Here is a 15,064-nt window from a genome sequence, read left to right as displayed (position 1 = left end):
CATGCATAGTGTCAGTTCAAACATATGCATACTTTTATAACATGATTGGAAGTATTCCAGTGTTATAAATATTGATGATGTGTTGATTGCGTGTTTTGTTGAATTAATGTTGAGTATAATTGTCTGTGTGAAAGATGTGTTCTGTTGATGTTTGTGTAAACGATGGATGTTCCTGATAATCTGAATATGATGAAATTGGGTGAATAATATAACTATGATGTGTTGTTATTTAAGATGCAATAACATTTGTTAACTGTGATGAGACTCACCCTTACTGTTGACATTTTCAGATTGAGGATAGCTGCTTTCGACTTGGTGAGGATTAGCTCATAAGTCGGTTTAGTGTTGTGTCGGTGTCATGCTCTAATAGATGTAACACTGGGGACGCGATGTTTTGAGTTTCGATTATAACTCTATTGTTTATTTTATTTGAAGTCTGATACATTAACGATGTAATGTTGACTTGATGATTTGATTCCGCTGTGTAAACATGATTTTTATCTAATGAGTTATAATTTCAGATGTTTCAGTGAATGCATGACATATGCCGAACGTGTGTTTTCTTTTATTTTTGAATTGTGACACCCTTTGCATGTTTACTCTGATTTAATTTTGTTAATTGCCGTGGGGTATTAGAGGGGTGTTACAATCCATAGTAGTAAGAGTCAAAGCACCACCTGAGAAGGCTTTCCTGACAACGTATGGGCCTTCATAATTGGGAGTCCATTTGCCCCTGGGGTCTAGTTGAAGAGGTAATATCTTCTTGAGCACGAGATCGCCTTCCCTGAATCTTTGAGGTCTGACTTTCTTGTCAAAGGCTCTCTTCATTCTTTCTTGGTAAAGCTGACCGTGGCATAATGCGGTCATCCTTTTTTCTTCAATAAGATTCAACTGATCATATCTAGCTCGATACCATTCATCTACTGATAACTTGGCTTCCATCAGGATCCTTAAGGAGGGAACCTCAACCTCTATCGGGAGTACGACTTCCATGCCATATACTAAGGAGAATGGTGCTTCCCCAATTGAGGTGCGAACTGTAGTGCGGTACCCATGTAGAGCAAGAGGGAGCATTTCATGCCAGTCTTTGTAAGTCACAACCATTTTCTGGACAATATTCTTAATATTCTTGTTAGCTGCTTCTACTGCTCTATTCATCTTAGGACGGTAAGGAGGGGAATTGTGATGCTCAATCTTGAACTCATCACACAACTCTTTCATCATCTTGTTGTTCATATTGGAACCATTATTAGTAGTGATTCTATTGGGTACACCGTAGCGACAAATGAGATTGTTCTTGATAAATCTTACTACCACTTGTCGAGTAACATTGGCATAAGAGGCAGATTCGACCCATTTGGTGAAGTAGTCAAGGGCGACCAGGATGAAATGATGTCCGTTTGAAGCCTTAGGTTCAATCATTCCAATCATATTAATTCCCCACATAGAGAAAGGCCATGGAGAGGAGATAATATTGAGAAGCGTCGGAGGCACATGGATCTTATCAGCATAGATCTGGCATTTGTGGCACTTCTTCACATATCTGTAACAGTCAGATTCCATTGTCATCCAATAGTAACCTGCTCTAAGTATCTTTCTTGTCATTGCATGTCCATTGGCATGAGTTCAAAAAGATCCTTCACGAATTTTTTGCATTAATTGGTTTGCTTCGTGTATATCCACGCATCTGAGAAATACCATGTCAAAATTCCTTTTGTAGAGCACATCCCCAGTCAGGAAGAAATTACCAAACAATCTTCTCAAAGTTCTTTTGTCTTTGCTAGATGCCCCAGGTGGGTACTCTTGTTTCTGTAAGAAATTTTTAATGTCATAAAACCATGGCTTGTCATTAGTGATAGCTTCAACAGTGAATACATGAGCCGGCCTATCCAGGCGCATGATGGTAATTTGAGGAGCTTCATTTGGAAACTTCACTTGATACATGGAAGCTAGAGTAGCCAATGCATCGACCATTTGATTTTCCTCACGAGGTATGTGATGGAACTCAACTTTGTTGAAGAAGGTTAGCAGTCTTCGGGCATAATCTCTGTAAGGAATTAAACTAGGATGACGAGGTTCCCATTCTCCTTTGATCTGATTAATAACTAGAGAGGAATCTCCATACATATCCAGAATCTTGATTCTAAGATCAATGGCCTCTTCTAGTCCCATGATACAAGCTTCGTACTCTGCCATATTGTTGGTGCAGTCGAACATCAGTCTTGCAATGAACAGTACATGAGAACCTTGTGGCATCACAATGATTGCCCCAATTCCTCTACCATAAGCATTAACAGCTCCATCAAATATTAAACCCCATCGGGATTCAGGATCAGGTCCTTCTCCATGTAAAGGTTCTTCGTAATCTTTGGATTTCAAATACATGATCTCTTCATCTAGGAAGTCGTCTTGTAAAGATTGATCATCATCAATAGGTTGAAAGGCCAGATGGTTGGCTAAAACACTTCCTTTGATGGCTTTTTGGGCACGATATTGGATGTCGTACTCTGATAATAACATCTGACAGCGGACAATTCTTCTAGTTAACTCAGGATTTTCAAACAAGTATTTGATTGGATCCATTTTGGATATGAGATATGTCGTATGAGTCAACGTGTACTGCCTTAGCCGGCGAGCAGCCCATACAAGAGTGCAACAAGTTTTCTCGAGCAGTGAATATCTTGTTTCACAGTCGGTATACTTTTTGCTCAAGTAATAAATGACATACTCTTTTCGACCAGACTCGTCTTGCTCACCCAGGACACATCCCATAGAATCTTCAAGTACGACCAAATACATGATCAAAGGTGTTCCTTCCACTAGAGGGTTTAAGATTGGAGGTTCCAACAGGTATTCTTTGATATCCTCAAAAGATTTCTGACATTCTTCTGTCCATTTATACTCTTGGTCCTTGCGGAGAAGCTTAAAGATCGGTCCACAAGTTGTAGTCATGTGAGAGATAAATCTGGAGATGCAATTCAATCGTCCAAGAAAACCTCTGACTTGTTTTTCTGTTTTTGGAGGAGGCATTTCTTGAATGGCCTTGACTTTGTCGGGATCAACCTCAATACCTCTTTGGCTAACGATGAAACCTAGTAGTTTTCTAGAGCGAACACCAAATGTGCACTTAATTGGATTCAGACGCAGCTTGTATTTTCTCAAATGTTGGAACAACTTCAGTAGGTGCTCCACATGTTCTTCTTCTGATGCAGACTTGGCAATCATGTCATCCACATAAACTTCAATTTCTTTGTGAATCATGTCATGGAAGAGAGTCGTCGTGGCTCTTTGATAAGTTGCTCCAACATTCTTCAGACCAAATGGCATTACATGGTAACAAAACGTGCCCCAGGGTGTGATAAAAGCTGTTTTTTCCATATCTCCAGGTGCCATCATGATTTGATTGTAACCTGAGAATCCATCCATAAATGAGAAGACTTTAAACTTAGCAGTGCTATCCACCAGCATGGCAATGTGGGGTAGCGGGAAATCATCTTTTGGACTTGCTTTGTTTAAGTCTCTGTAATCAACACACATTCTAACTTTTCCATCCTTCTTGGGAACGAGCACTATATTGGCCAACCATTGAGGATATTATGATGTTACGAGGAAACCAGCATTGATTTACTTTTGTACCTCTTCTTTAATCTTGTCTGCCATATCTGGGTGAGTTCTTCTCAGCTTTTTCTTAACAGGCGGACATTCTGGCTTTAACGGTAATTTGTGCTCTACAATAGTGGTATCCAACCCAGGCATATCTTGATAGCTCCAATCAAAGACATCCACATATTGTTTTAACAAATCAACCATTTTCTTTTTGACACTTGCTTCTAACAATGCCCCAATTCGCACTTCTTTTTTCTCTTCTTCAGTGCCTAAATTGATCACTTCCAAAGGCTCTTTGTGCGGCTCAATGATCTTTTCCTCGTGCTCAAGTAGACGGGTGATCTCTTCAGGGATCTCTTCACTACTCTCTTCTTCAGCTTCGTACACAGGGTATTTAAAGTTGGGAGAGGGCCTAGGATCATTGTTTTCAGCGGGTTTATCAAGAGATAATCTGCACATGATTTATGTTTTGCTTTTTAGGAACAAATACAAGAAAAGGTGTATGTGCAAATTTGAAAAGCAATTTGATTTATTTTATGGGTTTTTTAGATGTTACCATTTTTAGAAAAAGACAAACGATAAACAAAAGGGAAGCAAAAAAATTGCTTTTTATTTAATGATTTGAAATAAAGCCCTACATAAGCTCACTTTTGTCTTGAGCAAAACAAAAGGAATTATTTTAAACAGCCCGACACATTACTCTTTCGCCTTGGGAGAGCGAAATGTTTTTTTAATAGACAAAAAATTACTTAGACTCATGAACAACAGAAGAGTTGCTGACGGAAGTCCAGTTGGAGTTGTCCTCTCTACGCGTGACGAAGCTTGAACATTCTGGAACATCTTCAATGATAGCAGTTATGTCTTGTTTATCTAGGTTGATGTAGCCAGCACTTTGAAAGGTCTCATACAGAGTCTTGCTGCAGCTTCCATACTCAGATTCTTTTCCTTTTGATTTCTGGGATGTGAATCCTAGACCACTTTTGTTCTTGTTGGTGGGAAGTTCAGTAACTTGCCCCCAACTTTCATAAGATCCTTGGGCAACCACCTGTTGGGCATCTTTCTAGGATGAAATAGACGCATCGGCTTTCTTTTCGTATTCAGGATTTACGACTCTTAAAACTTGGAACTGAGCTGTAATTTCTTCAATGTTAGGAACAAAGGATAATTGACAAACAAACATGTTCTGTTCTCCATAAACAATTATTATTTTGTCCTTCAAAGGGTATTTCAACATCTGGTGAAAAGTGGAAGGAACAACTTTAGCATTGTGAATCCAAGATCTTCCCAACAAACGATTGTAGGCAGGATAAATTTCCATCACTTGAAAGGAAGATCAATCTCTCCAATCACACTGCATGAGAACCCTTCAAAAGTCAGTACGCTAACCCCATTTGGTCTAAAAGGTGCCCCTTGATAGGATAAACTTTCCAAGGTGCTCCATGGCATAACGTTCAGAGATGAACCAGCGTCAACCAGTACATTTGTCAAAGTGTTATCTTCGTATTTTGCTGATATGTACAGGTCACGATTGTGCTTCAGAATCCTTTGAGTAACTTCTTGCATCATACTGTCAAGTGGCCCATAGGTCATTTCTTCCTCAATGTAGTTGTGTCCTTTTCTTCCTTTGATTTCTTCATCTAGCAAACCCAAACCTATCAGAGTTAGAATGTCTTCTTGTAGATTAGCACAACCTCGCGTGCTTCCTTCACAAGCGGGACAGCTATCGTGGCTAAAGTCAATCAATCCGTTTTGGACCCACATCTCGTGTATCATTCGTAAGGATCCGCGCACAGTGCGAACATCGGGTACATACTTTACTATGGAACATTCCCCAATCATGTTGATATCATTCTCATCTCTATCTCGGAGAATCTGGATAAGTCCTCGATCCATGAGACTTTGAATTCCTGCTTTCACAAGTGCACATCCACGGGTATCTCTGCAGCAGATTCGGCAAGAGCCATAATTGTGTCGAGTTAATCCTCCAATCACCCATAAGGTGGCGTGCATTTGTACTATGTCACATCTCAATTGGTGTACGTCATAGACTTGATATTGGCCAGGACAGCCATGTACCATGTTGACAGAGTGAATTTCTTCTTCCCTTTTCTTTCTTGATATGATGATAATTCCTCGGTCTAGTAGTTTCTGAAGGTCTTCAACCACGAGGGTACATCCACGAATGGTGTTGGAACATATTGGACAAGCATTGTAGTCATGCGAAGGAAAGTAATCAAGTTCACGCAAGACAACATGCATACTCACCAAGGATTGAGTTGATTCACAAACATCATGTAGGTATTCATAACCAGATTGAGTCTGGATTGCATTGACAGTCTCATGGTTGGGCAGTGGATTAACTTGAACATTAGGATTGACATCCTTGAAGGTTAGCATGTTGCTTCGGACCAGTTTTTGTACTTCACTCATGAGAGGGTAACAATTTTTCACAGTATGACCAGGAGCATTCTTGTGAAAAGCAGAGCGAGCATCTGCCTTGTACCAAAATGGTGGATTAGCAGGAGGAGGAGGAGGAGGATCCCTCAGTTGAACTAGATTCTTCTAAAGTAGCAAAGGCAGTAATTCTGTATAAGTCATCGGAATAGGATCAAAAGGTAGATATTTCTTTTGTTGATTTTTTGAAAAGAGGAGGGAAATGACTGGCGGCGCGAGTATATAAAGCAAGCAATATTAGTCTTTATAAAAAATTTATAGATTAAAATCCGAATTATTTTAGCGATGAAATGATGGGATATTGATCTTTATAAAGTAAGAATGATTGGATATTGATCTTTATAAATATTCCATAGATTAAAATCCGAATTATTTTAGCGATGGGGGTCCAACTTCTATTTAAAGTGTTTTTTATATTTTGGGGCGTTCTAATAATAAAATCCAAGGTTAGCAGCACATAGTCATAAACATAAGATAGGAAGAGGAATCCCCAACAAATTATTTACAAAACTATTCATCCCTAGATTAAAAAAAAAAAGCAATGAAATGATGTCCAATATTCTATGTGCCACTTCATATTCATAGGAAAAACAAATCATAAATAAATATAACCAACCAACAGAATAAAACCATTATTGTCCCGGTAATATCATAACCCATTCACATTTCAGCTTGTGTTTGACATTATTTGAGGTAGACAGTTTTGACTATACTAATTGCGCTATATGGCGGCCTCATGCCATGTACAAAAGCATCAATCCTAACTATAAATACAAACTTTTCGTATCCAATTCTCTCATCAAATCCAAAACAACAAACACTCTCCCCCAAATAAAACAATGAGAACTAACTTGTTACTCCTATTGATATTGCTTTCCCAAGTTGCATCATCTCTATCAGAATCATGTCACCCACAAGACAAAACAACCCTTCTCCAAATAAAAAAAGAACTCAACAATCCAACCATTCTTTCCTCATGGAAACCAAACACTGATTGCTGCAAAACCAGTTGGTACGGCGTCACTTGTTTTCGCTCCCACAATCGTGTCCGCGACTTAACCATTTCCCACGACAACAATCTCACCTCTAAATTTCCACTATCCATCGGTAACTTACCTTATTTAGAATCTATATATTTCGATAATTTACCAAACCTCATAGGTCCAATCCCTATTGACGCCATATCCAAGCTTCTCAACCTCAAAACCCTAACAATAACCTCAACTGGCATGTCAGGCCCAATACCTAACTTTCCATCCCATATGAAAAACCTCTTTAACCTTGATCTCTCATCAAACCATTTCTCAGGTACACTCCCTCGTTACATCCACAAATTACCAAAACTCGAAATGATATACTTTTACAACAACACATTAACAGGTTCAATCCCTTCTTCATATGGTTACTTCAATAATAAAAACCTACCCTCTTTACTTCTCTCTCATAACCATCTCTCTGGGAAACTCCCACTCTCATTAGCGAGACTTAACACTACTGTTATTGAGTTATCTTATAATAGCTTTGAAGGTGATGCTTCCATGCTTTTTGGCTCTAATAAAGCGACAAGGGAGATATATCTTACACACAACATGTTTATGTTTGATTTTGGAAAAGTTGAGTTGTCTAAGACCATGACAACGTTGGATGTGAGCCATAATCAAATCTATGGGAAGCTTCCTAAGGGAATAGAACATATATCGTGGTTGAATGTGAGCTATAATAGGTTATGTGGTAAGATTCCAAAGGGTGGAAATATGAATAAGTTTGGTGTGGGTTCGTTTTTACAAAATAAGTGTCTATGTGGGCATCCTCTTCCAAGGTGCAAGTGATTATTGTTTGGTGTTCTATCCTTTTAAAGGGAGTAATTATTTTCTAGTGTGTTTACATTACTTCCAATAGTTTTATATTGTATTTGTTTTACAAGTCAAGTATGGTTTTATATTTAATCACCATGGAGACACTACTTAAGAATAAACATATATCCATTGTATAAGAGTGTATTGTATTTATTTTTAATGTAAGTTTGGTTTTATTTTTTTTTTAAGTTAGTGTGAAAGATATTCAAAAGCAAGTCTAAAACATTTTATATTGTTCATTTTTTGAATATGTATTTTTTTAGTTTTGTTTGTTTGTTTATTTTATAGTATTTAAATTAGAAGAAATATATTCAACAAAAATAGTAATGATAAAATTTAGGGATATTGAGATTTTTCTACATTCATTGGTCAATTGGATTTATATACATTTTGAAAAACACTATTTGAGCATATCTAATGTAAAATTTTAAGAAATTTAATTATTTTTATACTTTTAAATAGATTTATGTGTGTCTATTAGGATTGTTGATAGTACATTTCAGCAAACCAAATCAAGAGAGAGGTGGTAGTAGGGTCAAGAGGAAGAGAATCAGTTTTATCATCCAAATGGGTAAGGTCGATTTATGTTTTCCTTCGAGAAATTAAACTGAAAGTATTTAATTCTTGTTTAGCCGCGGTGTTTTGGGGAAATAAGGAGGTTGAGTGGACTCATTGTGATTCGGTTGGAGCTTCTAGAAGTATGGTTATTGTGCGGAGGAAAATTTTATTATCTCTTAATCATAGAATTAAAGGGAAATGTTTTGTGGGTGTCAACGTAGTTTGGAAATGGATTAGTTATAATTTCATTAATAGGTATGCTTCTTGTAATCCGACGTATAGGAAATTGATGTGGTTCGAGTTATTGAAGGTGTAGCAGAATTCTAGTTGCGTATAATGGTACTTAGGGGGGACTTCAACTCTGTTACTAACAAGGAGGAAAAATTAGGGGAGGGAGCAAATCTCAGAGGAAGAGATATGGAGGACTTCAGTAGATTCATAAATGATATGAAGCTCATAGATTTATCTTGCATAGGTGGAAGATTCACTTGTGAAATTTTGGCACTTACAATACAAATGTCAAGACAGATGTTTCAACATAAATCACAATGTCATGACAAATGTTATAACATCACCCGCTGACAGAAAACACTTTTACCAAACAGAAATTAAGTAGAATTAAATTGCAGAATGTTAAAAAACAAAATCAACTGTTAACCCAGTTCGGTCCACTATAATAGTATTAGTTCAAAGCCTAAACAGTTCCAGTTTATAACCTATCACCTAATCACTACTTCTATGCAATTTATACCTAGGAACCTCCTAGATATAAGAACTCTCTCTCACTTCCCACGATCACCTCAGTGATAAAACAATCTCAATCCCAATGATTGTATCAAAACAACCAAATAGAATATTACACTTCCAATAAACAATACTTAGTTAAGAACCTTAACTAAGAACAATACTCAACTCCTTGCTTAAAAGTTCATGAGTGAGAACAATAACTTGATATACAATCAAGTAACAATCAGTCAAACTCAATGTATCAAAAGATATATGAGTGACATACAAACATAAAACACAAAGAACTTGAAGTACTCTCTCAAAACCTAAACCCTTATTTGCACCCACAGTTTGTTATTGCGAGTTCTTTCTCTTTTAAGTTTAGCAAGTTCTTATTTATAGACTCTTGTAGTATGGGCTTGGACTTTTGAATCAAATCCAATCTTCTCTTTTTCAATCAGATGCAAGATCTTCACACAAAATAGGAATAAATCAAATAAAATCAAATCCAATTTTCCTAAAGAGTCTCCAAGATCTTTTTTATGAAACCAAATCAATTATGCGTTATTCCTAAAATATCCCTGATTGGTTGCGCCTGTATGAGCATTAGAATCCTCTAGAATCTCATATTTATCAATCAGATCTTCAAGGAATTAAACCAATTGAACTATCATGATGTTCTGATATAACATGTCACAATATCTGGCAGAACATTTATTAAAACACATGACACTAGAACTTGTCATGATAGTTGGTCAAGATGTTACAACATCTTGCTCAACATTAGATAAGAACCATGTGTTGTACCCCAAATTTTGACCTTGAAATCCCACCTTATTTTTTAGAATAGTGTGATCATATCATTATCATTATCATATTCATCATTTTTATATATCATGTTCTAACCAAGAATATACAAAAAGATTTGTGTTTTCTTATTGCTTGTTCCTCAAGGTAGGTGACTGATCAGGAGACTCAGGAAAATTAGGATTTTGAGGCCCACAAAGTATCTCAAACATTATCATGTGCTCAAGTGATTCCCCTCATCAAAATCTAAGTCCTAGTGTGGCTCAATTCAAGATCAACAACTTTCATTTTCATCTGGTGCACAAATTTGGGTTTTGACCTAATTCACCTAGATTGTTGACTTTTAATCAAGACATGACTCTATGGCTCAAATCATGATTCAAGGATCTCCAATGCTTCATTATAACCCACTGATATAATTCAATTGATTGGAAGAGCTTGATTCAATTGACATGCGCAGGAATGCAATTCATTTGGAAAAAGTCAACTATTCAAGATCACCTTTGACGTTTGAGAAATTTGGTCAACCATGGACTTTTGAAGATCAAGATCATGAATATATGTTTATTAAAGTCATTTGATCATTAAAAATCAAGAAAATAAATCAAGAATCAAAAGTCAAGAAAATTCAAAGTTGGAAGATTCTAAACACATAGAAAAACTTTAAGTGTTTTAGGCTTAAAAGTATAAAACTTCATGCACAAGTTACATCAAGATCCAAGTTGAATTTGAAGAAACTTACAACATGAAAGTTGTAGATCTCAATCCAAACTACAACTTTTGTAATAACAAATTTTTTCCCAAAAATAAACCATTTTAAAGATATGGATGGGCTCATGAAGTTTCACCCAAATAGTTAAAAAAAATTTCAAAGTGTTTTAATCCAATTTTCTTCCAACTTCATGGGCACTTTTCATCAAGATACAAGAAGAATTTGTGGAATCACAAAAGAAGGAAGTTGAAAAGCATTGTTAGGGCTTTCCAAATAGTATTATAACTCTTCCATAGGATGTATGAGTTGAAAATTTTGAAGGATCAAAGTTAGGGTTTTAAACTTGAAATCCAAGTCATTGTCATGAAGAACCAAGTTGCAAAACCAATTCCAACTCACCAAATCTGCAAGATCATTGTGCTACACATCCTATAACTTGTTTAAACCACCATAATCAGAAAAATACACTTGCTTTTGGACTATAATCCAAGTGTTTCAAGTTTTGTCCAAGTGATCATTCCTTTTCAAGACTAAAATCTAACACTTACATTTTGAAAAATCCAACTTTAATCACCAAGTCAACCTGTCTTGAGCTCCCAACTTGTTTCTTCTACAAACACTCAACCCAAATCTCAGACAAAACATGTTTAAAGCATGCTTGTACTATGCATTGGAACCATGTTTGCAACTTTGCTACAAAAACAAGTTATGAATCCTTAAGACTCCATCTGATCAAACTCAAGCTCTCTTGTTTCTCTATAAATATGGATCATTTCTAAGCTTCAAAGGACACCAATTCACCACCCTAAAATCCTCCAAACACACTTGTATTCAGAATTGGAATTTTAAGAACTCTATTGAAGCTTGAAATCGAATTCTTCGAATCTCCCATCTTAAACAAGTTTCTTGTGAACTAAGCATCCAAACACCTTCCAAACACCATGTCATACCCCAATTTTGACCCTAAGATCTTACATCATTTGCACCTTAATCATTAATCAAGAGCTTCATTTGGAGTTCCATTTTTGGTGTTGTGCTCACTTCATCTATAAGGGGGGTGTTATACCCCAAAATTTGCCCGCATCTTTTTCAGAGAGAAGGCAACAAACTTCTGTCTAAAAATTGGGAGTTTCATATAATCTGGGATTTTATTTCATAAATATCCTGATTTTATGAATACTCAATTTTTAGAATATTTTTATACGGTATTTTGGTTCGCTGTTGAATTTATTCTTACACAAACGCCAAGTACTGTTTATCACTTCACACACGCTGTTTATTTGAGATTTATTTTCAGATAAATAATACTGACGCAATTGGTATATAATTAAATTTTGCAGGCGCAAAGTCCGGGGATTCAGACTGTACTGGTAACAATTAAATTATTATTAGTTTTTGTTTCCCGCTAATTTTTGTACTATACTATTATTTTCAAATCTTTTCCTTTCTTTTCAAATCTATTTCTTTCAAATCAAATCCTAACTTTATTCCATACACTTTCTTTCAAATCCTACTACCACTCAATTTTTTTTTTTGTACGGTATCACTTCATTCCCCAACGTCTCCATCCTTCTTTTCACTCTATAAATACCCCTCATTTTTTCCATAAATTCTCACATCAAATTTCACTCATTTCCCAAATTTCTATCTCATAATTATTTTCTCTTCTTCCCCGGCAAAAATGGCAAAGTGGATGGATACGTTTTTTCTTATGGTCATCACTGTTGTAGTGGTGATCATGTCCTTTTTCTGTCTGCATAGTCCTGAAAAATGCGGACCTGGGATGCTTACACTCCCGTGCATCTATATATTGTTATTTATAGCATGGGTTTTTAGTCGTCATACTTAAAGTTTGTCGTGTCTTTCGCTTTCAAATAATGTACCGTTCATTTTATTTGTCGTACTGTTCGCTATATTATTATGTAATATTTGTACTGTCAGTATTAAATATTGTATTGTCTGTCGTACCATCGTTTAATTATTAAGATAGTATTATGTGTGTTTATTGCTAGTTAAATATTTATTTGTCTGTGCATTAAATATTTTTTCAAGATTATTATCGGTAATTTCGTTCGCATACGGTATATTTTAATTATTTATTATGTTTGTGTTTTTCTACCAACTCAGATAAATAATTTTCACCATTTAACAACAAAAAAAAACAAAAAACAAAAACAAAAAGAAAAAAAAATTAACTTTAACTGATAAGTTTTCACTTTAGCTGTTATGTTAATTCCCGGACAGCCAGTTAACAGTCAAACCCACTGACAGCAAGATTCTCCGTGTTTGTACTATCATTCAAATCAATCTTTCATATTTCAAAATTCCAAGATTTTTGTTCTAGAAGTCTTCTGATAATCACATGATCAGCAGAGACTCAACACTGCACAAAAATCAGGTACGCTTAACTGTCTCCTACACAAACAGTCCCTAATTAGGGTTTTTGTTTTTTTTTCAGGAGAACAAGTTTTTTGAGACCTCAAATGAATTTCATGGACCTCCATATGTCTCAAAAGTACCACAAGACAAATTTTCAAACTTCAATTCGCTCAGACGCACAGTCAGCAGCTCAAACAGTCAACAGGCGACCAGTTTGACCGAAAAGTCAACAGACAGTCAAAAATGAAATTTTTTGTCAACATCCATATTTTGTCAAAAGATTCATCATTTGATCAATGGTTGATCATAATTCATCAAGAAAAGTTCAGAAATTAACAAAACCTTAAGAGTGTGTTTGAATGAGGTAATTAGAAATTTTAAGGGAATTTAAAATTCAAAGCAATTCAAATGATTCAATTGAAATCCATTCATTTTAAATTATTTTGTTTGGATGAAGTATTAAGGTAATTCATTGTTAGATTTTTTGGGTCATTTTTTATAAAATATAAATTTTTTGGACCAAATTAAAAAATTGAAAAGTAGGGACCAAATTGCAATTTTTAAAAATTTGAAGGACCAAATTGTAAATTTTAAAAATTATCAAGGACCAATTTGCAATTTTTTAAAAATTTTTGGGGTCAATTTTATAATTTTGGAAAATATGAGGACCAATTTGTAAAATTTGAAGAAATAATAATAACAAATACATTCTATGGAACATGAGAGAAATTTCAAATTCTTTGGTTTTTGGTGTCATTTCAAAATGATTAAATTTAACTTAGATGAAATACTCCATAAATTTCCATCATTTTAACAATTCTTCATTTCTGTATCCAAACAATGGATTTTGGTCAAATCATTTTAAATTCCCTCAAAACATTACTTTCCCTCGTTAAAATGCTCCATCCAAACACACTATAAGTTTCAAAATTAGGGTTTTCTCCTAAAAACTCAACTGAACTCTGACTGGCCATAACTCTCTCCTTGTTCATCCAAAAAATTCCAACCAAAGCTGGTTTTAAAGGAAATTCAATTATCTTTCAAATGAAATTGATCCCATGGTCATTGGATTTACCATTTGGAAAATATGAGCCAGGACATTACAGGTCATTTTCAAAGTCAACAAAAAGTGGTTTTTTGTCAAAGGCCATAACATCAAGATAACTTCTCCAAATGCAAAAAAGTTTCCAAAGTAGCTTGTAGAGGACATCTTGAGGTTTCTAAAAAGTACAAGAACTCATTCATATGATCAAAATTGAAGGAGATATGCCTTGTTGAAGTTGGCTATTTTTTGGGAAAATGCATGAAACCAACATTGATCAAAAATGTTTTTTTTTCCAAAAGAGGCCAAACATGCATGATCCAAACATGTTTCTAATGATGTTAAAGGGCTCCCATGACCAACATTTGGCCCATGACATTTTTGTTTCTTTTTTAATTTGATTTTATTACATTTAAAATTAAATTAAAAAAGAAATGGTTCAAGACAAATATCCAAGGCTTTTGTCCTTAGCTTGAGTCACCAAGATGGCTTAATTTCTGCAGCATAGAGATTGTACAGCAGGCCTAGAGCAAGAGGATGAAGAAAAATGAAGCCATGGCCAAAGAATTTAAAGCTTTGTATATTAAAAAATTCAAAAGTTCAAAGCAATCAATAATGGTTAGCTTAAGTTTGCAGCACATCTATTGCTCATAAATAGCTTAGCATACTTCAGTAAGAAGGAGGACACAAAAATTCAGAACAAACACATGCTTGTATCACTCTTGTAAAAACTTGAAATTTTCAAAGAAAGCAAAATTTCGAATTCTAAGTTTAAGCTATTTTCAGTCCCAACTAAACACTCAAACACGATCCTTAAGCATCACTGAACCTATCCAAATTAATTTCAAGCTTTGAAACTCACTGAATCGAGCACTATAGCTCACGGTTTGTTCAAACCAAAACCTACCAAAATATAATCATACA

At 35.3% G+C, this 15,064-nt stretch overlaps 2 protein-coding genes across 2 annotated transcripts; one reads left to right on the top strand and one right to left on the bottom strand.

Moving 5' to 3' along the window:
• Positions 1–1,626: 1,626 nt before the first annotated feature.
• LOC131618808 (uncharacterized) lies at positions 1,627–2,583 on the bottom strand. Its single transcript, XM_058889964.1, has 2 exons — positions 2,239–2,583; positions 1,627–2,094 (listed from the first exon to the last, which is right to left on the bottom strand). Exons 1-2 carry the CDS (start codon positions 2,581–2,583, stop codon positions 1,627–1,629), a joined length of 813 nt encoding a protein of 270 aa, XP_058745947.1.
• A 4,291-nt stretch (positions 2,584–6,874) lies between these two features.
• Positions 6,875–8,125, top strand: LOC131617070 (polygalacturonase inhibitor 1-like). Its single transcript, XM_058888452.1, has one exon. It carries the CDS (start codon positions 6,900–6,902, stop codon positions 7,887–7,889), a length of 990 nt encoding a protein of 329 aa, XP_058744435.1. The 5' UTR covers positions 6,875–6,899; the 3' UTR covers positions 7,890–8,125.
• The last annotated feature ends 6,939 nt before the right edge of the window (positions 8,126–15,064 follow it).

The sequence above is a fragment of the Vicia villosa genome, linkage group LG7, assembly GCF_029867415.1.
Source record: "Vicia villosa cultivar HV-30 ecotype Madison, WI linkage group LG7, Vvil1.0, whole genome shotgun sequence".
In the NCBI taxonomy this organism is placed as follows: domain Eukaryota; kingdom Viridiplantae; phylum Streptophyta; class Magnoliopsida; order Fabales; family Fabaceae; genus Vicia; species Vicia villosa.
The sequence above is the reverse complement of the archived record's forward strand: the minus strand, read 5'-3'. Positions and strand labels throughout refer to the sequence as shown.